The sequence below is a fragment of the Chiloscyllium punctatum genome, chromosome 39 (genome assembly GCF_047496795.1).
Source record: "Chiloscyllium punctatum isolate Juve2018m chromosome 39, sChiPun1.3, whole genome shotgun sequence".
NCBI lineage: Eukaryota > Metazoa > Chordata > Chondrichthyes > Orectolobiformes > Hemiscylliidae > Chiloscyllium > Chiloscyllium punctatum.
This window is the reverse complement of record NC_092777.1, coordinates 32714303-32742291: the sequence shown is the minus strand read 5'-3', so window position 1 is coordinate 32742291 and position 27989 is coordinate 32714303. Positions and strand designations below refer to the sequence as shown.

The following is a 27989-nucleotide window of genomic DNA, read 5'->3' as shown; positions in this document are numbered from 1 at the left end:
TGGACTGCTTCAGCATCTGAGGAGTTGAGAATAGTGCTGAATTTCTTGCATTCCTCAGTAAACATTCCTGCTTCTGACCATATTATACAGGGAGAGTCATTTATGAAGAAGCTGAGGGCAAGAAGTTGGGGCAAGAACATTACCCTGAGGAACTCATGCGGTATTCTGAACTAAAAGGGAAGTGAATCATTAGGAAAGCTGCAGAGTATTGATTCACTTCTGCAAAAGACTTGTATAAATGCTGCAAATTATTACTGAAAATATTTTCAAAGATTGCTCCTTGCATTGGAAGATTTGTCATCAGGACTACGTTTATAGTTGCTACTAACTATTCTGGATGAAAAGACTATATGAGAAGGATTTCATCATTGAATATTGTTGTTTCTGACAGTTTGCATAAAATGCTAGATGAACTTAAAAAAATCTTCTAGGCGCTCATGCAGAAGGAGAACATTATTTTAATGTCCTAGTTTTTTCTGAATGACTCTTCGAAGTTTGTTCTCTGTGATCCTTTCCATACTTCTCAGTTTTAATTGGTTTATTCAGATTGAAACCAGTTGAAAGATCATTGTGATCACCTTGTACAGATGACAGTATTGGTACATGATTGGACATGTAGCATGTCTTCATTAACATTTATTATCGCCTAAACTAATCTCATCATAGGAAGAGGTGGCGAATCCTGCTGACCCTGGTCATGAAGAATATCAGAGAGATATACTGCTGTGCTGCATCAATGACTGGAGAGTCAAAAACTGCAGGATTTTCTTCCTGAATTGCCAAAACTGGGCATGAGTGGCATATTCTCTGGTTCACCTCAAGGTGCATTTCCTGTGAAGGAACTTCTAAAGAAAATTTCAAACATGACTGGAAGTATTCATCTTGAAGCTGATCAAGATCATTTTTCCTCCGGGTGCTCCGGTTTCCTCCCACACTCCAAAGATGTGCAGGTCAGGTGAATTGGCCATTCTAAATTGCCCGTAGTGTTAGGTAAGGGGTAGATGTAGGGGTATGGGTGGGTTGCGCTTCGGCGGGGCGGTGTGGACTTGTTGGGCCGAAGGGCCTGTTTCCACACTGTAAGTAATCTAATCTAATTTAATCTAATCTAATCAAATTCTTAAAAGAGTGAAGATGCATCTTGGCGAAAGATTAATTAATCTTTTGGTAAGATGTTTCAGTTATTTGAAAAATATGAGCAAAAACTTCATAAAATACTGTCCAATTTTTATGGGTGAAAAGTCATGTTTCTGGAGAGACTGAGGTAATTCTTCATAACATGGAATATCATCATCATCTTAGCATGGAATGTCTTTTACTATTTGGAGAAAACATAGTTCCAAATTCGTTTACCAACTCGGTGAAGGTTCTGATTCAGCTCTAATTCTGTAAGATGTAAGTATCAGGTAGCACAGTAACTGTTGCTCTTGAATTAAGAAAAAAAGCATCAAAATTCTTGACTTTTAAGATGACTGACAATGAGCAATCATCAATTTCTGCTGTAGGGTCAATGATTTCCACTTGACCAAGATTGTGTGCAATGCCCATGTTTTCTTTTCATTCTTGTTCAATCTGCTAGATTCGCAATCATTCAGGGGTTGATCTGATGAGGATTACTGAAGAAAAAGCGTCAGATGGGGAAGAAGTAATAAAACGCTTGATGTCTATTTCAATCTGTGAAAAATACTAATGGCAAGCCAATTAAATAGAAGAAGCATGCACAAAGGCAATTCAAATGAGCAGCAAACTGAGGTTCAGGTCGCAAAATCTTTTGAGGATTCTGGATTATAGGAAGAACCATATACAAAAACTTACTTCAGTGAAGTATGATAAGTTTAGGAGATGGCTGTACAAAAACAGGAGAAGCAGGAAGAATGTGTATCAACAACCCCAGTTAGCTGTTGTTGATGCAGTGAGGCTAAAAACACATGCAAGTGCCAGTTTTGCAAGAAGGCTCAGTTGAAGCTATTTTGGAGCAAGAAAATTTACAGAATAAGCCAAAAACAAAACCCTCAAAAGATGCAAGATTCATGCCATACAAAATAAGAATGATCTGGAGAAGCCTTTTCTTAATAAGGTAAGGGAAGGGTAAAGTCACCATGAAGTCTTTTTATTTTATTGACTCATCTATTTTACATTATGTTTACCTTACCTTATGAAGGAAAGGCATTTCCATAGGGCAACTCCATTATTACAGAGGGAAAACTGGCGGTGATTTAATCTGACGATCATCATGCCTCAGCTGAGAAGAGAGATTGCTAACAAGAGTCCTTCATGGCAACACTTCAGCCAGTGTGGGAATTTAACCCATGCTGTTGTTTTCAATTAAGGAACCAAGTAGAAGTTACTGGAGTGCTGATACCCTGGTAAAGGGAAAAGTGGTATGTTTTAGATATAGGATTTAGCTTTATAATTTTGATACAGAACAATGGCAAGAGGTTCTCTTCAGCCACCATGTATAAAACCATATAGGCCAGGAGGTGTAGAACGCAAGGTAAGAGGACAACATGAACCAGGGTCGTTTGACATTAACCAGGAAAGCCTGTAGTGAATTTCACCAGATTTGCAAACTGGAGGAACTTGAAAGCTGAGAAGACCAACCTAATAGCATCAGAGTTAAATTTCCATTGCTGTTCAGAGGAGTAGAAGACACCAAAATGCATCACTCTATACCCCAGTGTGTCTGTCTACATTCTTCATCTACTACAGATAAAGATGATAAAAAGAGAAAATTGATTATGTTGAAGCAAGGAACTATTTCACCGATGATAAAACAGCAGGCTGGAGCTGGAGAATGGTTCCAGTACACAAAACCAAAAGAATCTTTCAGGATCTGAAGAGATGAACTTCAGTTAGGCGTTAGACAAGGTTCCCCACAGGACACTGGATAGTAAGGTTAGACCTCATGGAATACATGGAGAACTAGCCATTTGGATACAGAACTGGCTCGATGGTGGTGATGGAGGATTGTTTTTCAGACTGGAGGCCTGTGACCAGTGGAGTGCCACAAGGATTGGTGCTGGATCCACTACTTTTCGTTATTTATATAAATGATTTGGATGTGAGCATAAGAGATATAGTTAGTATGTTTGCAGAATACACCAAAATTGGGGGTGTAGTGGACAGTGAAGAAACTACCTCAGATTACAATGGGATCTTGATCAGATGGGCCAATGGACTGAGGAGTTACAGATGGAGTTTAATTTAGATTATTGTGAGGTGCTGCATTTTGGGAAAGCAAATCTTAGCAGGACCTATACACTTAATGGTAAGGTCCTAAGGAGTGGGGCTGTTTTCTCTGGAGCGTCAGAGGCTGAGGGGTGACTTCATAGAGGTTTATAAAATCATGAGGAGCATGGATAGGGTAAATAGACAAACTCTTTTCCCCTGGCGGGGGGAGGGTCGGAGTCCAGAACTAGAGGGCATAGGTTTAGGGTGAGAGGGCAAAGATATAAAAGGGACCTAAGGGGCAATTTTTTCATGCAGAAGGGGGGCTGTTTATGGAATGAGCTGCCAGAGGAAGTGGCGGAGGTTAGTACAATTGCAACATTTAAAAGGCACCTAGATTGGTATATGAATAGGAAGGGTTTGGAGGGATATGGGCTGGGTTCTGGCAGGTGGGACTAGATTGGGTTGGGATATCTGGTTGGCATGGACAAGTTGAACCGAAGAATCTGTTTCCTTGCTGTACGTCTCTAACATTCTATCTCACACAAATGAACAACACAGCGTGAATACAAATTTCACCCAATGTTGTTTGTGAGTTAAATCTTCGCAACATTGGGGTAAAAAAAGAGTTTAATCTTCATAAAGCTAGATGCTAATAGTGTTTTTTTGTAACTGACCCACATACGAAGAACCCTAGTTGTTCACGACCTTCATTCCACCTGTTGGGACAGTTTTGTTTCAATTGTTTACCTTTCAGTGTCATATCAAGAGCAGAAATTCTGCAGAAGACATTGTCAAACATTCCAGTAGAAGTGGATGGAGCTATATTGTTATAATGATGATGTCTTCATCCATTGATCCACTCAGACACAGCATGACACGAGCACACGCACTTTGCTGCAATGTGTACAGGAAGCTTGCTCTCATCAAGAAACACAAATCCACACAGTCCATTGTCATGTTCTTTGAGCATATTGTGGATGCATTCAGTATCAGAGTTGACCAAAAAACATGAGCAATTAAGGAGATTCCAATCCTTTGGAACATTGCTGAGCTTCAGAGATTCATAGATCTGGTAAATCAAGTTGCAAAGTTTCTAACCATAATAGTTGTTGTCAATGAGCCATTACATCAGCTGACAGAACAAGCCAACATATGACATAGGAGGAAGCACAGCAGAGGTCTTTTGAGAAAATCAAACCTGTTGACATCAGCTGATATTTTAGCTCCCTGTGAGCCATAGCTTCCTACAGCTATTACTGCAGATGCATTTTCTGGAGGACAAGGATCCGTACTTTTTCCGAGTATACATGGATGGAAAACGTCGCCAGTTTACTACACAACCAATTCTCTGACAGACGCTGAACAGAGATGGATTCTGGATTAGTGGTGCTAGAAGAGCACAGCAGTTCAGGCAGCATCCAAGGAGCTTCGAAATCTTTCAGGCAGCATCTAAGGACAGTGATAGAGTTAGAAGTATTAATTGCTATACGGGCTTGAGAGAATTTTACAGATTATGTTCTACGTCGTCATTTCAAGAAAAAAGCAGCCTTTGTTATCTTCATAAATTCATGCAAGTTGCCAAAAATGTCTCCAGCAGTACAACAATTTACATGGAGGATGATGAGATTTGATGCAGATGCCTTGTCTCCTGTATCCCCACGATAAGATGTGAATAAGGATACAGAGTTCTCATTGAAGAGGTGGAAATCTACCTTTACATTGTTAACAACTAGAACTCAAGATGCACAGACATCCGACATGAACCTGTTCATGTCAGAGGCCAATGCATCCAAAGATGGCCAGCTGACATGTTACACAATCCCCTTCTTGGGCAATAAAATAAACAGATCAGACTTTTTTTTATTTGGTTTGATTTATTGTAGTCACATGTAACTAAGTACAGTGAAACATTTTATTTTGTGAGCAGTATAGGCAGATCATAGGAAACCATAGCAAACAAGGGCATACAGATCTTAGGGTGCTTAGACAGAATGGGGAATACAAGGTTACAGCTGCATTGGAGGTGCACAAAGCAACATCAACATTAGCAAGGTCCCATTATTTGAATTTAGAGAGGTCGATTCATCAGTCTATTAACAGCAGGGAAGAAACTGTTCTTAAAACATTTGGTGCATGTGTTCAAACTTCTGTATCTTTTGCCTGATGGAGTGGATTGGAATAGAGCATTACAAGGTTGGGAGGAGTCTTTAGTGATGTTGGCAGCCTTTTGGGGGCAACAAGAAGTGTAAATGGATGGGAGGTTGGCTTCCATGGTGGTCTGGGCTGTGCACACAATCTTGGTACGGTCTTGGGCAGAGCAGTTGTCATACCAGGATGTTATGCACTGGATAGAATGCTTTCAATGGTGCATCTGTAAATGTTTGAGAGTGTCCTTTATGGACATGCTGAATTTCTTAAGGTGCCTGAGGAAGAAGAGGCATTGTTGAGCCTTTTTGACCAAAGCATCCAGGACAGGTTGTCAATTATCATCACTCTCGGAACTTGACACTCTTGACCCTCTCCACCTCAGCTCCACTGATGTTGATGGGGCATGTCCTCCTCCTTTCTTCCCAAAGTCAATGATCAGTTCTTTTGTTTTGTCAGTATGGAGAGAGATTGTTATCACTGCACTATAACACCAAGCACTCTATTTCTTTTTGTATTCTGACTCATCACTGTTTGATATCCAGCCTACCACAGTGGTGTCATCAGTAAACCTGTGGATAGAACAAAATATCCTTTGCTTTTTTGAATAGAATATCCTTTACTGTCACATGCACTCCAGTACGGAAGTACAGGAGTACAGTGAAACGTTTTTCCAATGGCTACCTTTAACGGTGCCACCTTAGGTACAAGTACCTAGGTACAAATATTACAGTTAAAAAAAAAGCATTGTCACAGAGTAAAAGAAAGAATATAGATTAACATGAATCTGTGAAAAAAAGTTCAGAACGATAATAAGTAACCATAAGTACTTAGGTTCCAATCCATGGCTGCAGACCCAGAGCATCAGGCAACACTGCCTCCATGTGCCAGCCTCGCTGCTGCCACTCCAGGAATCACCTATTCACTCTGCTGCTGCCTCAGGACTCAGCTCGTTCTGCCACGAGACTCAGCCCATGCTTGCTCTGCTGCTGGACTCGGCCCGTGGTCACTCTGTTCTGCCGCTTGACACAGCTTACTTTGCTGCAGGACATGGCCCACTCACTCCACTCCTTGATTCCATTCTCCGGTGGGGGTGGGGGGTACAAATAGGGAAAAAAAAACTGAAGGAAAAGAGAAAGGGAGTGGTGAGCAAAGGAGCTCCAACTGGGGCTTCCAACTCTGCCGCCATCTCACAGAGAAGGTGTTACAGCTACAGAGAAGGTGTAGAAAAAGATCGACTCTAGTATATGAGGGGCCTGTTCATAAGTCTGATAACAGCAGGGAAGAAACTGTTCTTCTGCCAAACAGACCTGAGATGCTGCTTTCATTGAAAAGTCCAGATGATGGCCTATTCACTGAACTGGAGTTCTCTGTCAATTCTCCGGCCCAGCATATCCAAGGGATCACACAGAGGACCTGAATCCTCACTCTCCTCCAAAGGAGCTGAGATAATGTGCAGGTAGACTTGTAATAGCACCACAGCTGTTATTCCTTCATGAAAGAAATAGAAGTCATAGACCTGCAAGAAACTGTAATATCATGGGTAGAATCAGAGACATGGGTTAAGGTGTTGTATAAGGGGTTAAGTCCGAATGTGATACCTTAATGAGAGACACAATACATCCCCATTGCATGTTTGTGCAATGTCACATGATCTTGGTCTCTCCTGCAGCTTCGTAACAAGATAAACATACAGTTAGATGGTTCTTAAATAAAGTTAATGTTTTCAATATCTCAGCAGACTAACCCAATATTTTTAGGAGCACAATGAGTTAAAGAATATTTTAGTTCAAACATTAATAATGACACAAAATATTTGAAACACAAGGAGGGAATAAAATATGAAGAATCTTTAAGTCGAAGCAGTGTTCTGACCTCCTGTTTGAATTGTCCAAATGTTTTCCTGATTCCATCCTGCAGAAACACCATAGCCTCTTTATCAGGGCTCTTATTGGCTATTTCTTCAAGGCACTGACCAATGCTTTTGGAAACGAGTGGGATATCCACAGCACCATGAACATAACTGGTAGTGAGGGTTGGCTTCGTTGGGATAATTACTGGATAATGAAGTTTTCTAAAAAAAAATGTGACATTTTAGTCATGTTACAATACATGGAGATGAAACATTAAACAGACTCCACCTATTTCACAGGAGGGTTTAAAAGATCCAGCAGTAGAATTCAAAGAGGAACTAGGTTATCCTGACCATTATTTGTTCTACATCAACCAACATCACGAACAGATTACCTTATCGTTGTTTACAGGACATTAGCATGGAATCTACATTTCTACTTCCATATAAGATACAAGACTCTATTCGCTAGTCTAAATTTTACAGCTGCTACTAAGTCCTACTTTCCTCCATTACTACTTATTTACCCTCACTTTAGCACCTAGGTTCCCTTAATTACTCTTCCCAATTGTCATTATTCCTATTTTCCTCTTGTTGTGTCATCATCTTTCCCTTGATAATCCATTAGTCTTCTTTTGTTTTCCCCTCATTGTCCTCCATCATGTTCAGCAACAGCAGTCACTATTTTTCCCAGAACAGTGACCCCAATTCACTTACTCACATTAACCACCAACTGTCTGATTGTTTGAAGAGGGAGAAACTATCATGCTGTTCCAATTCTCTCATTCGACTCAAAATTCCCATCTTGTGCTACCCTTGGTAGCTATGCAAACTTCCTCAGTGAAAGATATGTAGTCCTCCCTTGAATCCTAAGCTTTTCCACAGTTTCACTATACTTGGCCTGCTTTCTGCAGCTTTACAAACAATTACTGCTTTTTAACAAGTCCTGCTCCTCATGATTTAATAAATGATTCCTGTCTATTTTGCAACCTGAATAATGTCTCCCAAACTATCCTTTCTCATTGGACCAGGTCTTCTCAAGCTTTTAATCTTGCTGGCTTTATCAAGTTAATGTTGGTTTGTTCGCTGAGTTGGGGGAGGTTGCCATACAAACGTTTCGTCACTGTGCTAGGTAACATCATCAGTGCAACTTCACAAAGCTGTAGTTCTACTCTGCTTGATAATATATGATCTGGTCTGTTAAGGTGGATGTTATCATTTCTAGTTTTTCTCTGCAGTGGTTTGTATATGGGGTCTATTTTTACATACCTTGGCATTCCAGATTGAAAACCAGGCCTCTAGGAGTTCCAATATATGTCTCTGGTCAACTTGTCCTAGGATGGTTATGTTATCCCAGTCCAATTGATGACCCTCCTTGTTGCATATATTGAGATGAGGGAGATGGGTGGTTCGTTGCTAGTTGGTGCTTGTGTATCCAGGTTGTCAGTTTTCTGCTGATCTATTCAATGTAGTGTGTATGGCAGTTGTTATGTGGGATTTGTTATGAAGGTGTAGAGGTACTTTTAAGAAAGTTAAACACCAAAAGAACTATTTGACAGCACCAAGTGTTCTGAACAAGATACAATGGCACCAGGGAAACAACACATCATTCTGCTTTTTCTCTGCTGGCCACAGAAACATCTGTCTGTACCTCGGACTACAGAATCCCCTAACACAATTGATCTCTTGGAAGCCGACGTACCCCTCGTTGCATTAGAGCTAGTCTCAATACCAGAAACTTGGCTGTTTGTGGTACATTCCCCTGAGAATCCATCACCCCCTACATTTTCCAAAACTGCATAGATGTTGGATATATGGATATATCCACAAAAGACTCCTGCACTAGCTGCCTACCTCTCTTACCCTTCTTGGAGTTAACCCATCTATGTGACTGTATCTAAGACTTTCCCCCCTTCCTATAACTGCCATCCATCACATACTGTTGCTGTTGTAAATTCCTCATCGCTTCTATCTGTCTCTCCAAACGATCCACTCGATCTGATAAGATTCACATCCATAGGCATTTATGGCAGATATAATCCGCAGTAACCCTTAAATTCTCTTTAAACTCCCACATCTGACAAGAAGTACATATCACTGCAAAGGCCATTTTTGCTCCTTCACAATCTACAGACCCAGAAAATAACACCGTCTTATTCCACTACAAACACTGCCCCAGGTTAAATTAATAGCTATGGCTTATATTTTAAGTTTAATCAAGAGACTTATCTCCAAAAACATATCATCAAGAAAGAACCCACTGTACTCACTAATACGGCCTTTCTCTTAAACAGACTTAAAACAACAATTAACTTATCTGATTCTGTGCTGTGAACTTCGCCCAACTGTTCCTCCAAGATTAGTTGTGAATTTCACTGTTTGTTAATTTTCCCAGATGAACTCCGATGTCCAGCGATACACAAATTCAAACAGCAAAGGCGGTAACTGTGCATGTTCTCTCTCTCTCTCTCTCTCTCTCTCTCTCCTGCACTGTCCTCATTATGTGCTTTCTTTGTCTGCTCTTCTCCCTTTTAAAACTGCTGTTGTTTTGACTTTTTTTTCCAAAGTTCCAAAACAATGCAACAGCATATAAAACAGTAATTGCTGCTCCTGGAATTTGAGGAAATCACCTCCAACACCTAAAATACCTCAAAAAAAGGAGCAGCTCTTACAGCCAGAAATTTTTCCAGTCCTCCACCTTGGATTACCCAGAATCCCAAGTTGGGCTTCTTGCGTGGTTTACTGGCAGGTACCTTTATCAGAGACGGCAAAGAAATTTCTACATTTGTGACCCCTTCGGAATGAAGTATGCATCCGCCACATTCCAAAGACTTATGAACAAAGTTGTGGCTGGCTTATCAAACTGTGCAGTCTATTTGGACGATGTAGTGATCTTTCAGTCCTGGAAAGATCACATAGTACAGTTGGCAGACCTCTTTGAATGACTACATGAAGCAAAACTGGTGATAAACTTAGCAAAACTAAATTTGTGAAAGCAGAGGTGATATTCTTAGGACGTAACATCAGTCTTGGAAGGTTGAACTCATGGAACACAAAGACGAAGGCTATCGAGGGATTTCCATGACAACCTTGAAGAAAGAAGTGCTTTGATTCTTCGGACTCAGTGGATTCTACTGGAAGTTTGTTCCAAACTTCAGCAGTGTGGTGGCACTGTTAATCGATTTGCTGAAGAACAACACAAAGTTCCAGTGGACAGGCAATGCCCACAGGCATTTGACCATTTGAAATCAATATTAACCACCATACCAGTTTTAGCTACACCAAACTTTTCGAAAACTTTTAAAGTCGCCATCGATGCTAGTGACATAGAAGTTGGAGCTGTACTCCTACAGGAAGAAGAGGATGGAATTGAACTGCCAGTTGGTTACTTTTCAAAGAAGATCAACATCCACCAAAGAAAATATTCCACGATCAAAAAAGAACTATTGAGTTTGGTACTGGCCTTACAACATTTTAATGTGTATGTCACAAGAAATGCATTGGAGACAATTGGGTAGATGGATCGCAATTCACTTACATTCTTAGAATGCTTTAAAGACAAGAATATGAGACTATTTCACTGGAGTCTTATGTTACAGACTTTTAATTTAAAAATCATACATGTTGCAGGTCATAAGAATGTAATCACAGATGCATTATTGTGGATTTAACTAATAACGTTTAGATGAGATTTGTATTATATAACACCCACACACATATGGGAAGAAGTTAAGTTGAATTTATATGAAAGATATCTGCATGTTAGAGTAATGTGTTTAATAAAAAAGCCATCTTTTCATTATGATGGTTCATAGAACATAGAACATAGAAAAATACAGCGCAGTACAGGCCCTTCGGCCCTCGATGTTGCGCCGACCGAAGCCTACCTAACCTACACTAGCCCAATAACCTCCATATGCTTATCCAATGCCCGCTTGAATGACCATAAAGAGGGAGAGTCCACCACTGATACTGGCAGGGCATTCCATTAACTCACAACCCGCTGAGTAAAGAATCTACCCCTAAAATCTGTCCTATACCAACCTCCCCTTAATTTAAAGCTATGTCCCCTAGTAACAGCTGACTCCATACGCGGAAAAAGGTTCTCACTGTCAACCCTATCTAAACCCCTAATCATCTTGTACACCTCTATCAAATCTCCCCTAAACCTTCTTTTCTCCAATGAGAAAAGCCCCAAGTGCCTCAGCCTTTCCTCATACGATCTTCCTACCATGCCAGGCAACATCCTGGTAAACCTCCTTTGCACTCGTTCCAATGCCTCCACATCCTTCCTATAGTATGGCGACCAAACCTGCACACAATACTCCAGATGAGGCCGCACCAGAGTCTTATACAACTGCAACATGACCTCAGGACTCCAGAACTCAATTCCTCTACCAATAAAGCCCAGTACGCCATATGCCTTCTTCACAGCACTATTTACCTGGGTGGCAACTTTCAGAGATCTGTGTACATGGACACCAAGATCCCTCTGCTCATCCACACTACCAAGTAGCCTACCATTAGCCCAGTAATCCATCTTCTTATTACTCCTACCAAAGTGAATGACTTCACACTTAGCTACATTGAACTCCATTTGCCACCTTTCTGCCCAGCTCTGCAACTTATCGAAATCCCGCTGTAACCTGCCACATCCTTCTTCGCTGTCCACCACTCCACCGACTTTCGTATCATCCGCAAACTTGCTCACCCAGCCTTCAAGCCCCTCCTCCAGGTCATTTATAAAAATGACAAACAGCAATGGTCCCAAAACAGATCCTTGTGGAACACCGCTAGTAACTGCATACTTTTTGTCTGGGTATTATGAAGGTGTAGAAGTGTACTGTACCTTTAGGAAAGTTAAACACTAGCAGATAATACCTGATAGCACCAAGTGCTCTGAACAAGATACAATGTAACCTTTCGGTCCAGCAGCTAGTGTAGCTGTTGCCAGAAGACAAAAAACAAATTCAAAACTTAGGCCAATCAGTTTAAATCATGCCCCATAAAATACCAGACTCCAATCAATTTTGAATTGAGGATATTGACAATATTAAAAGCCAATGACACAATCCAATGCTTTGGGGGTATAAGACCAGGAAAACCTGAACAGTTGAGAGAGAACTGCCAAGCCACCAACACATGCAGACTGCCCGCAGAATAGCTCTCTTAAAAAGGTACGTTTAATCGATCAGTGACCTGTGAAACATAATCCATAAGAAGAAGAAAAGACGACAGAGGAAGATACAAAGAGAAAGTTCGACAGCTGGTTGGTTTTGAAATATGAATTTTTGGTAAATCTTAAATCGGGGGTTTTATCGGACTCATATTGTAGAAGGGGAAGTAAAGGATAGGTTGTGAGTGTTTCTTTCATTAATGGTATGTCATTGGAAGTAAACAATGCTGTAACGTCAAAGGATACCATGATTTCATCATCATCGATTTTTATGTTTTTGAGGTTGTTAGTTAGTTTCTGTGCTGAGTGGATGGCATGGGTTAATCCATTGAAGAGGTGTTTCAATCTCTGCTGTAGTTCCTTGGCCAGCTTCTGTGTCGATGTGCCCGGTAGACAACCTATGGGTCTAAGGGGGGTGTCTGGTTTATGGGAGTCTGTAAAAGCGGGAGGTGTTTGAGCCTTCTGGTTTCATTCTGAGGTGATCTGTCTTGTTATCTATCCAGTTTGAGTTTTTTCAGTGTATAAATGATTGTGTTTTCTAACTGTGGCATGGGGTCTGTCTCCACCTGTTGTTATGTGTCAGTATCTACAAGTAGTGCCTGTTTTTTTATAAGTTAATTTCTGGCTTTGTGATGTCCCTGGATTAATATTTATTTTATGGCCCTTTAGTTCAATCTCTGTAGCTGTGCCTCAACATACCCTGTCACTATGGCAGTACTATCAATTTAAGTAATGGTTTGTCTTCTCTCTTTTCCAGCCTGGATGACTGTATCATTTTAAAGACATCCCAGTCTATCAGGATTTGAAATTTTACACAGAGCCTTCGATATCTGTTCGCTTACCAGGGAACTCAGTGCCACTTCCTTAGACCACTGTCTCATGCTGCAGCCTCTGTTGATAATTCGCCTACTTTAGAGAGTTATTAACTCTCCTGTTATAACAAATTTCTTAGCAGGTCTGAAGTTATTTTAATCTTTCAATTAAATATTCTTTTTTGGTGAGGATTACCGTGATGTTTTCTCCAGTGTGTTCTTAAATCTGCAGCACTTCTCCTTGTTTGTGTAAATTACCACAAGTTACTTTAATTCAGCTACTTATTAAGAAACTTCACAGTATATCAAATACAAAAACAATTAGTTCAGCTTTAGTGCGTGCAGCAATTAAAATAAGACCCCTTTGTAGTGATTGTAATGAGGTCAGCCAGAATATGAGTTTCCTGATGGGAGTTGTTAATCTGGTCCAATCAGGGAACACTTGCTGACATAAAAACCTTGTCTGACTCTTTATGAGGCAGTACTCTCATCAAGGACTGTTCATGTGTAAATAAAGGGTGATTTGGTGACAGAATACCAACCTCTATAGAGTTATTGCACTCAAGTAAACAAGTTAAGCCTTACAACCCAACTTAACTATTACCCCAATAAATGGTGGATTTTAGCTACAATTTCAGCCAACAGTGTCTGTCTCTGGATATGTCCAGCAATTGATCATTGTGCAGAGTAGTTCTATGGAGTTCTGTTGCCAAAGAATCCTGAAGGCAAATTCTTACAGGATTAGTCATCTCGTTAAGCTCATGGTGTGACATTATTTAGGAACTTCTGACGTCGCCAGGTTTGTTGCTTGCTTTTTTTAAAATAAGGAATAACCTCTCTGTTCCATGTTACATTCAGTGTTAGCTATCTGTTTGAAACACAGCTTGTCCTGTCTTTGTCTCCTTAAATTCTTCTGTAGGCAATCTTAATGGCCCGTTTGTCACAAATCAGCTAGTTATCAAGCAGATGTTAAAACAGTTTGGCTATGTGGCGTCAATGCCTTCGTTTCCCAGGGATGGCTTATTGGCATGTTGCTTTTAATTCCTCTATAACAGTTTGTCCCTGTTATTTTATCTCAGGAAACAGTTTATTCTACTAAGAGTTACAGCTGATTCTTTCAATTCATGCAGTAATTGAAGTTCTGAAATTTACAGCCATGCTGTTCACTGAGTTACATGAGCAGATGACTTAGGTTTAAGCATGAATCTGAAGATCTCACACTACTTACAGTGTGGTGTATGATCTGGACTGGGATGGACAAAGTCAGAAGCCACACGACATCAGGTTAAAGTCCAATAGGCTTATGTGAAATCACAAGCTTTCAGAGCGCTGCTTGTTCGTTAGGTGAAGACTTCACCTGAGAAGGAGCAGTGCTCCGAAAGCTTGTGATTTCAAATAAACCTGGTGTTGTGTGATGTCTGATTATCTGGTGTATGAGCAATCAAATCAAAACCAAGCTATTGCCTACATGTTTAATGGGCATGCCATTACCCAGTATGAGCTTCTGATCGTGATGAAAACTGCTGCCAATATCATCCTCAAGTCTCAAAAACTACAGGAAATGTTTGCTCTAGTGTGGTAAAGGAAGACTATTTCCTGGTATAACTGGATGAGTATCTTGTACTTAACAAGAATTAGTTAATTGCATGTTAGCAACTAATAACATATTACATTGATGCAATGGATGTTGTTATAGATATTTTAAGGAGAGTCAGATGTTAGGTCTCACCCTTCAAAACTTCAGTCCATACAATATTATCATAGTAAAGGGTGCATTTGTACTCCTCCATATTAACTCTTTCAGGCCCATATACAATCTAATTCTGTAACAAAGTTTCAAAATGAGGTTACATAAACAGAAAATGATAGAAAAACATAAATTTCATCTATTCAATTACTGAGACTCCCAACCAACAGAAACACAGATATTCAATTAACAAACTCAGTGAAAATCCTTATTGAACCCAGTCAAGCCCTGATCTTTGAAGTTTAAGCCATTTTTGACATCATCTCCTTATTCCTTTAATATTTAAGATTCACATTTTTCTCAATAACCTTTCTACTGAACTTGTCTTCTTGGATTCTCTTATAAAATGTCCTTTCCTAAGTGCTTTCCTTATTCAGTTTCATATTGTGGCCATTATTCCTTTCCTTTGAAAAGTCACACTTGATCCATTGCTTATCTCCAAATACTGTTCATTTCTATATTGCCTCTATTCTCCTCGCTCCTCTTATATGGACTTCCAGAAGGCTTTCGATAAAGTCCCACACAAGAAATTGCTAGAAAAGGTGGAAGCTCACTAAATTGAGGGCAAATTACTGACATTGATAGGAAATTGGTGAGTGCCTGGAAACAGAGATTTGGAATATTTGGGACGTTGACCTCAAATTAACAGGACGTAACTCGAAGTGTCCCACAGGAATGTGTTGAGGATTTCAATTATTTACAACATTCATTAACCATAGAGTCATGGAGTTGTACAGCATGGAAACAGACCCTTCAGTCGAACTTGTCCATGCCGACCAGATACCCTAATTTAATCTCGTCCCATTTGCCAGCATTTGCCTCATATTCCTCTAAACCTTTCCTGTTCATATACCCATCCAATGCCTTTTAAACGTTAGAATTGTACCAACATCCACCACTTCCTCTGGCTACTCATTCCATACATGCAACACATTTGCATGTAAAAGTTGCCCCTTAGGTCCCTTTTAATTTTTTCTCCTCTCACCCTAAACCTATGTTGTTTAGTTCTGGACTCTCCCACCCCAGGGAAAAGACCTGGTATATTTATCCAATCCATGCCCCTCATGATTTTATCAATCTCTATAAGGTTTCCTCTCAGCCTCCAATGCTCCAGGAAAAACAGACCAAGCCTACAAAGCCCCTCTCTATTGACCACTTGGATAATGGCATAAAAATTCAAATAGGAGAAAGTGAGGACTGCAGATGCTGGAGATCAGAGCTGAAAAATGTGTTGCTGGAAAGGCGCAGCAGGTCAGGCAGCATCCAAGGAGCAGGAGAATTGACGTTTCGGGTATAAGCCCTTCTTCTTAGCCTGCTTGGCACACCCTTCTCATTCCTGAAGAAGGGCTTATGCCTGAAACGTCGATTCTCCTGCTCCTTGGATGCTGCCTGACCTGCTGTGCTTTTCCAGCAACACATTTTTCAGCTAAAAGTTCAAATATCCAAACTTGCTGAAGGCAAAATTGGGCAGCATTGTAGACAATATTGATGACAGCCTAAAATTATGACAACTATGGATTAGTGAATGAGTAAAATTCTGTTAGATGGATTTTAATATAAGCAAGTGTGAGGTTATCTATTTCAGACAGAAAAGGGATACATCAGGACATTTAGTTAAACAGGCACAAAGTTAAATACACTGGATGTCCAGTGAGGTTTGGGGAATCAGATGCAGAGCTCTTTAAAATGCAACAAACTGGTGCAGAGAACAGTCAAGGCAGCAAATGGAACACTGGCCTTCATATCTAAAGGGCTAGAGTATAGGGATGTATACGTTGTGCTGCAGTTATGCAAAATCCTAGTAAGACCCCACTTACAGTATGGATAGTAGATCTGAGTACCACACCTTATGAAGGATGCTTTGGTCCTGGAGGGAGCTCAACGCAGGTTTACAAGGATGATACCTTGACATCAGGAGTTATGAGGAGAGATTAAATAAATTAGGCTTTTATTCTTGAGAATTTAGAAGAATAAGGAGTGATCTAGTTGAGGTATTCAGGATATTAACAGAGAAGAACAGTGTAGATAAAAATAACCTATTTCCACTGGTTGAAGATTCCAGAACCAGTGTTATACTCTATGAATTAGAGTCAGCTCATACAGGAGAGATGTTAGAAAGTATTTCTACACATAAAGAGTAATAGAGGTTGGAACTCTTCTTCAAATGGTGATAGATGTTAATTCAATTGCTGAATTTATATCTGAGAGCATTTTTTTGTAAGTAAGGGTATTAAGGAATATGGGCTCAAGGCAGGAATTAGGCCATAAATCAGCCATCATTTTATTGAATGGCAAAGCAAGCTCTAGGGACTGTATGACATACTCCTGTTCTGATGTTCCTTTGTTCCTACGTCCCTATATCTTATCACTGGCCAGCTGGTTTGAATCCCTGTTTGCACCCTGATAACAGCATTGGCCCTATTTCTCTCATTGGGAATTGAACACCAGCTACATCCATGTTAGCTTGTGAACCCAGACTATTAGCAATCTCAACTAATGGAGCAATCCAGCAACAAGAGTTGTATTGTAAGTAATCCAGTATGTTCTCTGAACAGTACAGTCCCCCAGGTGAGGTAAAGCATATTTAGTAGTTGCATTCTAAGGTTTCGTATTACCCTTTGACAGAATATTCTACAGGATCTGGAGATAAAAGCTAATCATTGTTTCCACATGAACGTTCATTTGAAAACAATAAATTCCACATTCAACAAACAAATCCAGCTTCCTCCCCATCATTATCCCAAACATCATTTGTGAAGGCCATTCTCTTGCTTGAAGGGAGGTAATTCAACTAGTGTAAAAAGTGCAGCTCAGTGAATAGCACTGCTTCCTCACAATGCCAGGGACCTGGGTTGATTCCACTATCGGGCAACCGTTTGTGTGGACTTTGCACATTTTCTGTGTGTCTGCATGGGTTTCCTCCAGGTGCTCCTGTATCCTTCCACACTCCAAAGATGTGCAGGTTAGGTGGATTGGCCATAATAAGTTGCCTACAGTGTCCAGGCATATGCAAACTAGGTGAATTAGCCATGGGAAATACAGGATTACAGGGATAGATCTAAAAGTTGAAGTTCTAAATTGGGGGAAGGCCAATTTTGATGGTATTAGGCAAGAATTTTCAAAAGCTGATTGGGCACAGATGTTTGCAGGTAAAGGGGTACTGGAAAATGGGAAGCCTTCAGAAGTGAGATAACGAGAGTCCAAAGACAGTATATTCCTGTTAGGGAGAAAGGAAAGGCTGATAGGTATAGGGAATGCTGGATGACTAAAGAAATTGAGGATTTGGTGAAGAAAAAGAAAGAAGTATATGTCACGTATAGACAGGATAGATCGAGTGAATCCTTAGACTGTAAAGGCAGTAGGAGTATACTTAAGAGAGAAATCAGGAGGGCAAAAAGGGGACTTGAGATAGCGTTGGCAAATAGAATTAAGGAGAATCCAAAGGGTTTTTACAAATACATTAAGGACAAAAGGGGTAATGAGGGAGAGAATAGGACCCCTCAAAGATCAGCAAGGCGGCCTTTGTGTGGAGCTGCAGGAAATGGGGCAGATACTAAACAAGTATTTTGCAGTATTTACTGTGAAAAAGGACATGGAAGATATAGAATGTAGGGAGATAGATGATGACATCTTGAAAGATATCCATATTACCGAGAAGGAAGTGCTGGATGTCTGGAAATGTATAAAAGTGGATAAATCCCCAGGACCTGATCAGGTGTACCCTAGAACTCTGTGGGAAGCTAGGGAAGTGATTGCGGGGCCTCTTAGTGAGATATTTGTATCATCGATAGTCACAAGTGAGGTGCTGGAAGACTGGAGGTTGGCTAATATGGTGCCACTGCTTAAGGAAGGTGATCAGGACAAGCCAGGGAACTATAGACTGGCAAGCCTGACGTCAGTGGTGGGCAAGTTGTTGGAGGGAATCTGGAGGGACAGGATGTACATGTATTGGAAAGGCAAGCACTGATTAGGAATAGTCAACATGGTTTTGTGCATGGGAAATCATGTTTCACAAACTTGATTGAGTTTTTTGAAGAAGTAACAAAGAGGATTGATGAGGGCAGAACGATAGATGTGATCTATATGGACTTCTGTAAGACATTTGACAATGTTCCCCACGGGAGACTGGTGAGCAAGGTTAGATCTCATGGAATACAAGGAGAACTAGCCATTTGGATACAGGACTAGCTCAAAGGTAGAAGACTGAGGGTGGTGGTGGAGGATTGTTTTTCAGACTGGAGGCCTGTGACCAGTGGAGTGCCACAAGGATCAGTGCTGGGTCCACTACTTTTCATCATTTACATAAATGATTTGGATGGGAGCATAAGAGGTATAGTTAGTAAGTTTGCTGATGACACCAAAATTGGAGGTGTAGTGGACAGCGAAGAACATTACCTCAGATTACAATGGGATCTTGACCAGATGGGCCAATAGGCTGAGAAGTGGCAGATGGAGTTTAATTCAGATAAATGTGGGGTGCTACATTTTGGGAAAGTAAATCTTTGCAGGACTTACACACTTAATGGTAAGGCCCTAGGGAGTGTTGCTGAACAAAGAGACCTTGGAGTGTAGGTTCATAGCTCCTTGAAAGTGGAGTCGCAGGTAGATAGGATAGTGAAGAAGGCGTTTGGTATGCTTTCCTTTATTGTTCAAAATATTGAGTACAGGAGTTGGGAGGTCAAGTTGTGGCTGTACAGGACATTAGTTAGGCCGCTGTTGAATATTGCGTGCAATTCTGGTCTCCTTCCTATCAGAAAGATGTTGTAAAACCTGAAAGGGTTCAGAAATTATTTACAAGGATGTTGCCAGGGTTGGAGGATTTGAGCTATAGATAGAGATTGAATAGGTTAGAGCTGTTTTCCCTGGGGCATCGGAGGCTGAGGGGTGACCTTATAGAGGTTTCTAAAATCATGAGGAGCATGCATAGGATAAATAGAGAAAGTCTTTTCCCTGGGGTGGGGGAGTCCAGAACTCAAGCGCATAGGTTTAGGGTAAGAGGGGAAAGATATAAAAGAGACCCAAGGGGCAACATTTTCATGCAGAGGGTGGTACTTGTATGGAATGAGGTGCCAGAGGAAGTGGTGGAGGCTAGTACAATTGCAACATTTAAAAGGCATTTGGATGGGTATATGAATAGGAAGGGTTTGGAGGGGTATGGGCCAGGTGCTGGCAGGTGGGGACTAGATTGGGTTGGGATATCTGGTCGGCATGGATGAGTTAGACCAAAGGGTCTGTTTCCGTGTTGTACATCTCTATGTCTCTGTGACTCTATGACAAGGAGTGGGTCTGGAATGCTCTTCAGAGGGTCACTGTGGACTCAATAGGCCAAATGGCCTGCTTCGACACTGTAGGGATTCTATTGTAAAAGTCACGTATGTTTAAAGTAATTTCAGCACAGAAAATCCCAAGATGGTACCATCAAATCAAACTCTTCTGGTAAAGTGTTCGGACTAAATATTTCCTAATTTGTAAATCTGGTAATAAACATATAATACTCCAGAAACTGGAAATCTAAAATAAAATCATAAAATACTGAAAATACTTTACAGGCTCAATAACATCAATGGAGAGAGAAACAGATTTGATCTGTCAGGTTGAGGACATTTCTTCAGAACAGACCACATAATGACCCTAAAAACTGCAGTCAACTATAATAAAAGTAATGGGACATCCTGTGAATTGGCCAATATTTCACACAGTTACACTGATTAGCATTGGTGTTGAGTGAACCTCAGCTAAATTTTAACATATGGTAACTCAAACTGATGAAAGCAGTAAATGTTTAAAGGAACACAGGATCGAGAATGCACCGAGACATCGATTTGCTGCAATGCTGGCTGATGAACACTGGATCAGGACTAGTTACACCAGTAACCTAATTATGCCATGAAATGCCACGATTATTTATGAACAAAAAGAATAGCAAACTGTAAGTTTATTTGAACCTCAAAATTCTCATTTCATTCAAACTGCGAAACTGTTAGAAAACGAAGAAGCAATTTGTTAATTCACAGTGCCCCAGAAAATCAGTTACAATCTCTGGGTTTTGAAATCTGAAGCTGGACGAGCCAAGTTCATGTACGTCAAACCCATAGAATTTGACACCATACCAGAAAGGTGAAAAATGTGAATGAATAACCCAAATCCCTCAGTGTCAATACAGAATCAAAGTCTGAAGGTGACAGTCAGCTAAATTCCATGCTTTTTAACCAATATTTTGCAGATCACAGTCCAAACTTTAGTTTATTTTCAAAATTCAAATGCTTTGCCCACAACATATGAAAGCAAAGTTGCATTACAAGTTCAGTGGGACTTCAGCCTGTAATCTCAACTGCACAAAAAATATCTGATCAAGAGTCATATCATTCATAATTGAAAGTGGGCTTTAAGAGTAAAGTTGGACCAATCAAAACCTCAGATAATTCAGGGGCAATATAGTGGAAACAGTAAATATCACTGAGAAGAAACCACCTGTAGAAATAAATTTAAAAATCAACTAAGGCACTAAAACACACAAAGAAAATCTCTCAAAAGGGGACTGGTTGCCCAGAAGGTCACCTCCCCTTATGGCTATAATGTGCTACAAGCAAGCTAAGTTGACTAATTGCAAGAGCTGCACTGCTGACTGGGATGAAGTCCCATCCTTGGGCTCATAACAGCACAAGCCTAACAGTGAGCACAGTAGAACTGCACACAGGTTCACCTGGAAACATAACAGATCCTGGAGCAAGGGAAGTGCAGAGTATTGGGTCTGGGAGGGACTGGAAAGTTTAGGGAGAGTTCGAGTGGAGTGAAAGGTGGGTTTCTGAGAGAACACAGGCGGGAAGGCAGGGTGTACTACCTTTGGGAGGGCATTCCCCACGTGCAAAATCTTCTGAAGATTTTGTCCCCTCAGGGGCATCCCCTGTGCAAAAATGAGCCCCGAGAAGACATTGCCCCTCTTTATTCCTGCAATTTTATAAATTGCCATTTTAAAAAAAAAATCTCATTAGCACTGAGTTTTTAATAATCTCAATTCAACATTCAATACAGAGTTACACATAGTGATGAATAGACTGCTGATTTCAATGCTGGATCACCCCCAGTATTATGGGGGTGAACTCAGTGGTGGGTTGGGCACCTTACCTGCTGAAAACACACCGCTGGGTGCTTTAAATATTTAGCCTCTGATCTGTAACTCTAGCAATCAGTAACTTTGGCAGCAAATTTCACAGCCTCTCAAGAATGTGGCAGACAAACATTTCTCCTTTTCTCAATTGTAAATCTCCCATATTTCATCTTTAATCAATGTTCATTCAATCACTGGAAATACTCTATTGTAATCTTTTCTGTTCCCTAATTTTAAGTACCTTTATCAAAGTAACTAGCTTTATCCTCTAATAGACACAAAGTACCATACTGGGTCTGGGAAGGATTGGAAAGTTTAGGGAGAGTTTGTTTTGGAATCTTTCATTATATTTATGTTACATCATTGCAGATTGTGTTTCTACAATACTTCTCTGTGCCCTTTCTATTGCCTCATCATTCTTCCCCTTTAGTGCAATCCATGACCGCATGGAATACTTTCCACAGCAGTTCCACCTTAGTTTTAAAAGCTATGCTAACAAGCCAAGGTTTATTAAATTGTTAAATTTCTTCTTCTGCAGAATTCCATAATATTTTCTAGGGTGAGTAGATACTTCTGAATTAAAAATGGTCAACAAGAGAGTAGTGAAAGTTGACCATCATGGTGTGGGCACTGGAGTCACACAAGGTCAGACCATGCAGAAGTGCAACATTTCACAGCCACAGCACTTGACAGAGTGACTCAGCCTCACTCTTGTATCCAGCAATACTAAAGGACAGACTGCTGCTCTCCACATGCTCACTGAACAATGAAAGGAAGGAAAATGTCTTGAGAAAGTTTTCCTAATTGTGATGCAAAGACAGGATGTAGCACATGATGGAAGTTAAATCCAAGCATGAAACAATTACTGAAAAAAAAAGCACCAATATGATTAATTATTGCAAATTGCAATCACAGAACTCCTGCAGCGCAAAAGAAGGTAATTTGGCCCATCATGCCTGCACTGGCTCTTCAAATGAGCATCATTACCTCGTGACAAGCTCCTGCTTTTCCCCATACCCTTAAGTATTATTTTTTAATCCAAATAATTGTCCGATGCCCTCTTTAATGCCCCAATTAATCATGTTTCCATTATAATCCGGGTGGAGATTCAGTTTGGAGGAATGAGGGAGGTAGAATTTGAGGTTCTGGTGGGTATGCAATCAGATAAGCCAGGGCAGAGGCCCTTACACACTCTCCCTTTTAATCAAGGGAAAATTTGTAGTCAAGCAGTTGTGCGCTTTATGTGTGACTGCTCGGGAAACTTTGCCAGGGATTCTAAGACCCCTGGGAAGCTGGGAATTAGGGGAATTCTCTTGACCCCTTGCTGTTAGATGGACCTGGAAGGAAAGGAGGAACACACTCGATGTACCTCATAGTGCAGGGGAATTAGCTAAAATGAGCTAAAATTGCCACCGTCCTTAAGCTAACAGGGAGGCTTGTTGTCAGTAAGACTGATAGTGTCAGGCCTCTCCGATATGCGTGTGTAGTGCCAAATGGGATGGTGTAGGATGACCCCCACTGAAGAGTGAAGTAGGGAGCCACCCCCGAATTCTTATGAGAACTGGAGCTTCCTGTACCACATTTAACACACCCAAAGGAATCAGTTTATCATAGCACACCAAACAATTTTGAGTGGTTTTACCAGCGACTCACAGAAAACAAAGGAAATTGACCCCTAGAATTTAGGTTGGGAGAATGGTTTGTTATTACTTAGCTATATTAGTAAATTTAGATGCAGTAGCCGAACACATTTTTAGCCCTGACTTAGTGAAGAAGTGTAACCTTTCATTTGATCCAGTAAATTGTGGTATTGGTAAATGGAAGAGTTGGCAGATATGCCAGTGGGCCAATTACTGGAAAAATTTGGGATAATCCCAGGGACATGTCAAATGATCCAGAGGTGCAAAATATTATTGGCAATCATAGGGCCACCTTCACAATCCAAAGACACAACTGTGGTTGAAAGATGGGGGAAGTGGTCAGAGGAACTTGATTCAAAGCCACAGAAACAGTTTGGGTTTCCCAAGCAGCAGAAGAAGAGGTTTTGAAGGTGATAGCCAGTTTGTTACAGCAGGGATGTTAAATCCTGTTGCTTCCACAAAGAAGTGACCAATTTGGCCAGTAAGGAAACCAGATGAATCTTGGCAACTAACAATTGACCACCGAGAGCTGAACAGAGTTACCTCAAGTAATAACACCCACGAAGGCAGCTAATCCTGAGACTTTGATTAAGCAAGCCCCTCAGACTCGTTATTTCTCCATTTTGGATAACAGCAACAGATTGCAGTCTATCCTATTGAAGCAAGAATATCAATAAGTTTGCCTCTACAGCCAGCAATATACTTGGACCTGTCTGCCCCAGGGATTTCACAATTCTCCCTCCATTTTCTACCAAAAGTTAGCCCAAGTGTTTTTTTACGACTTGTGTGTTTGATCCAGTATGTGGATATTCTCCTTTTGCCAATGTACTCTAGGGGGGAGCCTCTTAGCAAGCTGCTCACCTTTCTTGCTTGTTTGGGACTCAAAGTCAATCCCAAGAATGCCCAGATCCTGAAAACTTAAGTCAACTACTTACGAACTATAGTAATCCATGTTAAATGTGAAATTGCGAAGAAACACAAAGACGGAGTATTACAATTGCCCCTCCCTTGTGATATCAAATCACTGCGACCCTTTTAGAGCTGATAGATACTTTCAAAACTTTGCCACCAAAGCTGCTCCACCGACTGACCTTTTGGAAAAGGATGCCGCATGGCTATGAACTGAGCAGTATACTCAGGCCATCTTGGAGCTGAAGCAAGCTCTGTCTCAGGCTCTGGTATTACAGGAACCAGACCCAACACTCCCCTTTGCCTTAAAAAGTGGCTGGGACAGAATCAACTATCTTTGCAATCCTCTTACAGGAACACCACAAGCAGCTTGGGTCTGTCACTAATGCATCCCTTTTCCTAACATTGGTAGAGCAGGGGTCCTCAATCCATGAATGACATTTGCTGGCTGGTTTTATGCTGTGGTGTTATGAGGGGCATGGATAGAATAAATAGACAAAGTCTTTTCCCTGGGGTGGGGGAATCAAGAACTAGAGGGCATAGGTTTAGGGTGAGGGGGGAAAGATATAGAGGAGACCTAAGGGGCAACTTTTTCACTCAGAGGGTGGTACGTGTATGGAATGAATTGCCAGAGGAAGTGGTGGAGGCTAGTACAATTGCAATATTTAAAAGGCTTCTGGATGGGTATATGAATAGGAAGGGTTTGGAGGGGTATGGGCCAGGTGCTGGACTAGATTGGGTTGGGATATCTGCTCGCCATGGATGAGTTGGACTGAAGGGTCTGTTTCTATGCTGTACATCCCTAATACTCTATGACTAGACATTTACATCTTTAGAGATATAATGGGTTTAATAATGACTCATACAGACAATCAGCAGCTGCAGCAGCTTAACTGTGATATAGCCTGCAGAGAAACTCACAAAAAGATCAACAAGAGAGAAACAATATTAAATAATAATGCCTCTTCGTTCACACCTGGTAATAAGTATGAGCTAGAAGTTATTAATCTTTGTCATTTATAGATTCCATCACAAAGTGAGAATCTGTGGGAGCAGTCACAGTTAAAAGTTCCACTAGGAAGTGAACAGGCTTCAGAGCACCACGTGTAAAGTTAAAAACCACTGCTGGGTAAAGGAATAAAAGTCTGAGAAGGAAAGAACATTCACTACTTAGAAAGTGCATTGCCATCATAGTGAGGGAACACTATTAGGGGCAGCTCCAAGAGGAAATTCCAGAGCATAGATGATTCCTGAACTTGTATCACCCCCCTCCATTGTGTTAATACCATGATTAATTAACAAAGCCATTCTATCAGGTTTTTAAAGCTTCCTTCCGAAATATCTTATCTTTTAATATTTAGGACCCAATCTATGTCATTGTGCAGATATATATCTGTAATGACTATCAGGTCATATTTACCTACTCTTATTTGCACTATCAGTTCACGGTTTTCTTTGAAATACTACAAGCATTCAGAATGAATTCATTTTTTTCCTTTTGTTATTTTTGTAACCTCTAGTTTTATATGTTGATCCATGTAGATTTAAATTAGATGAACAATCAAGACAGCTAACTATATTGGTAAATTAATTTGGAAGGTTTTCTTCAACAGACAGCTTTTCAGGATCATTATAAAGATTTTTTTTAGTGGACTATATGTAAATCAAGGATGAACAGTATGGATTTATTTCAACTGAAATCAAATGTTAAATATGATGCTTTTAAAACAAAATTTCTGCTGTTGTGTAACATTCATTGTTTTCACAGTTTCCGGGTTACCAATTTGCTTGCTCAAGTTAAATAACTTGCTGATTTAGCTTTCTTAAAAAAAAATGCATCACTTGTTTAGAATTCATAGCATTCTTCCTATTAGTTCATGGAATGTGAACATCACCATCCAAACCAGTATTTGTTGCCCAACCCTAATTGCCATTACGAAGGTTATTGTGAGTCTCTCCTGAATCCTTGCAGTCCATGTTGGGTCAGTACATGCACAGTGATGTTAGAGAGGAAGTTGTAGGGTTTAGACTCAGTGTTTAAGAAATATCAATGAAATCATTTCCAAATTAAGGAAGAGAATGATTTGAAGGGCAACATACAGGAATTGGTGGTCTCATGAGTCTTCTGTCCTTTTTCATGTCAGCAGATATACATTGTGACTTTAGAAGGTACTATCAGAGGAAGTTTAGCAGGTTGCTATAGAGTACCATCTACAAGTGGACATTATTACCATTATGCAATGGTTATGGAGGGAGTGAATATATAATGTAATGGACAAGGTGCCAATAATCAGCTGCTTTGTCCCGGATAACATTAAGCTTCTTGAACATCGTCAGAGTGCACTTATCAAAGCAAGTGGAGAATATTCTATCACAATTCTGACTTGTGCCTCATAACGATGCGAAGACTTTCGGGACTCAGTTGCTTGCTACAGAATTCCAATGAGCTATCCTTTCAGACACAGTATTGATACAACCACTTCAGTTATGTGCCTTAAACAAAAACAGAACTCATTGCAAAAGCTCAGCAAGTCTGGTAGGATTGGCGGACAGAAATCAGACTTAACATTTTACATTGAGTGACCCTTCCTCAGAACTCAGTTCTTACTTCAGAACTCACTTCCTCTGTCAGCTCATCCATATGTTCATTTCCCTCTGTGTGAAAAAGTTGCCTCTTCAGTCCATTTTAAATCTTTCATCAACAACGTGGGAGGGGAAATTGTGGTCTTTCAAGGAGGAGGCCATCTGGTGTCTTCTGTGGTGGAACTGGTCCTCCTGGGAGTAGATGTGGTGGAGGCAGAAGAATTGAGAATAAGGGATAGCATTTTTGCAGGAGGTAGGGTGGGAGGAGGCATAATCCAGGTAGCTGTGAGAGTTGGTGTGTTTGTACAAAATGTCAGTGTTGTCAGTCACCATTGATGGAGATGGAGAGGTCCAGAAAGGGGAGAGAGGTGTCAGAGATGGTCCAGATGAATTTAAGGTCAGGGTGGAATGTGTTGAAGTTGATGAACTGTTCAACCTCCTCGTGGGAGTAAAAGGTGGCGCCAATGCAGCCAAGGAGATCAACAGCCGGAAGAGTGAAGACACAGGAGCAGACCAAGACTGTGTGATCTTGAGATTAAGTTAATGTAATGTTTAACAAGTGTGTTATTGGTACAGCATTTTTTATAGAGTTGGCGTCAGGTAGTAAGTAGTTAAGAAAAAGGGGGCTTGGATTTATGAATAGTTGTTGTTTAGTGTTCACTATCAGAGTTAAGAAAATAAATTGTTATTTTTCTTTAAATAGTGGAATTTAAAATTTCTCCATCACTCATATTTTGACAGATTACGAGGCAAGGTAAGCTTTTCTAGGTGTTGGGCTTAATTAACAGAGGGAACACCTCTGTGCTGTAACAGTACTGACCAATAAGAGCAAGCATACCAAAAACCTTC

At 40.5% G+C, this 27989-nt stretch overlaps 1 protein-coding gene across 1 annotated transcript in view; it reads right to left on the bottom strand.

The window, feature by feature from the left end:
• The window catches only part of acsf2 (acyl-CoA synthetase family member 2), a 177175-nt gene that overhangs the window by 136050 nt on the left and 13136 nt on the right, over positions 1 to 27989 (bottom strand). The window contains exon 2 of the mRNA XM_072558419.1: positions 7189 to 7387. Within this exon, the coding sequence (XP_072414520.1) occupies positions 7189 to 7387 (199 nt within the window). The remainder of the gene's footprint in view (positions 1 to 7188; positions 7388 to 27989) is intronic.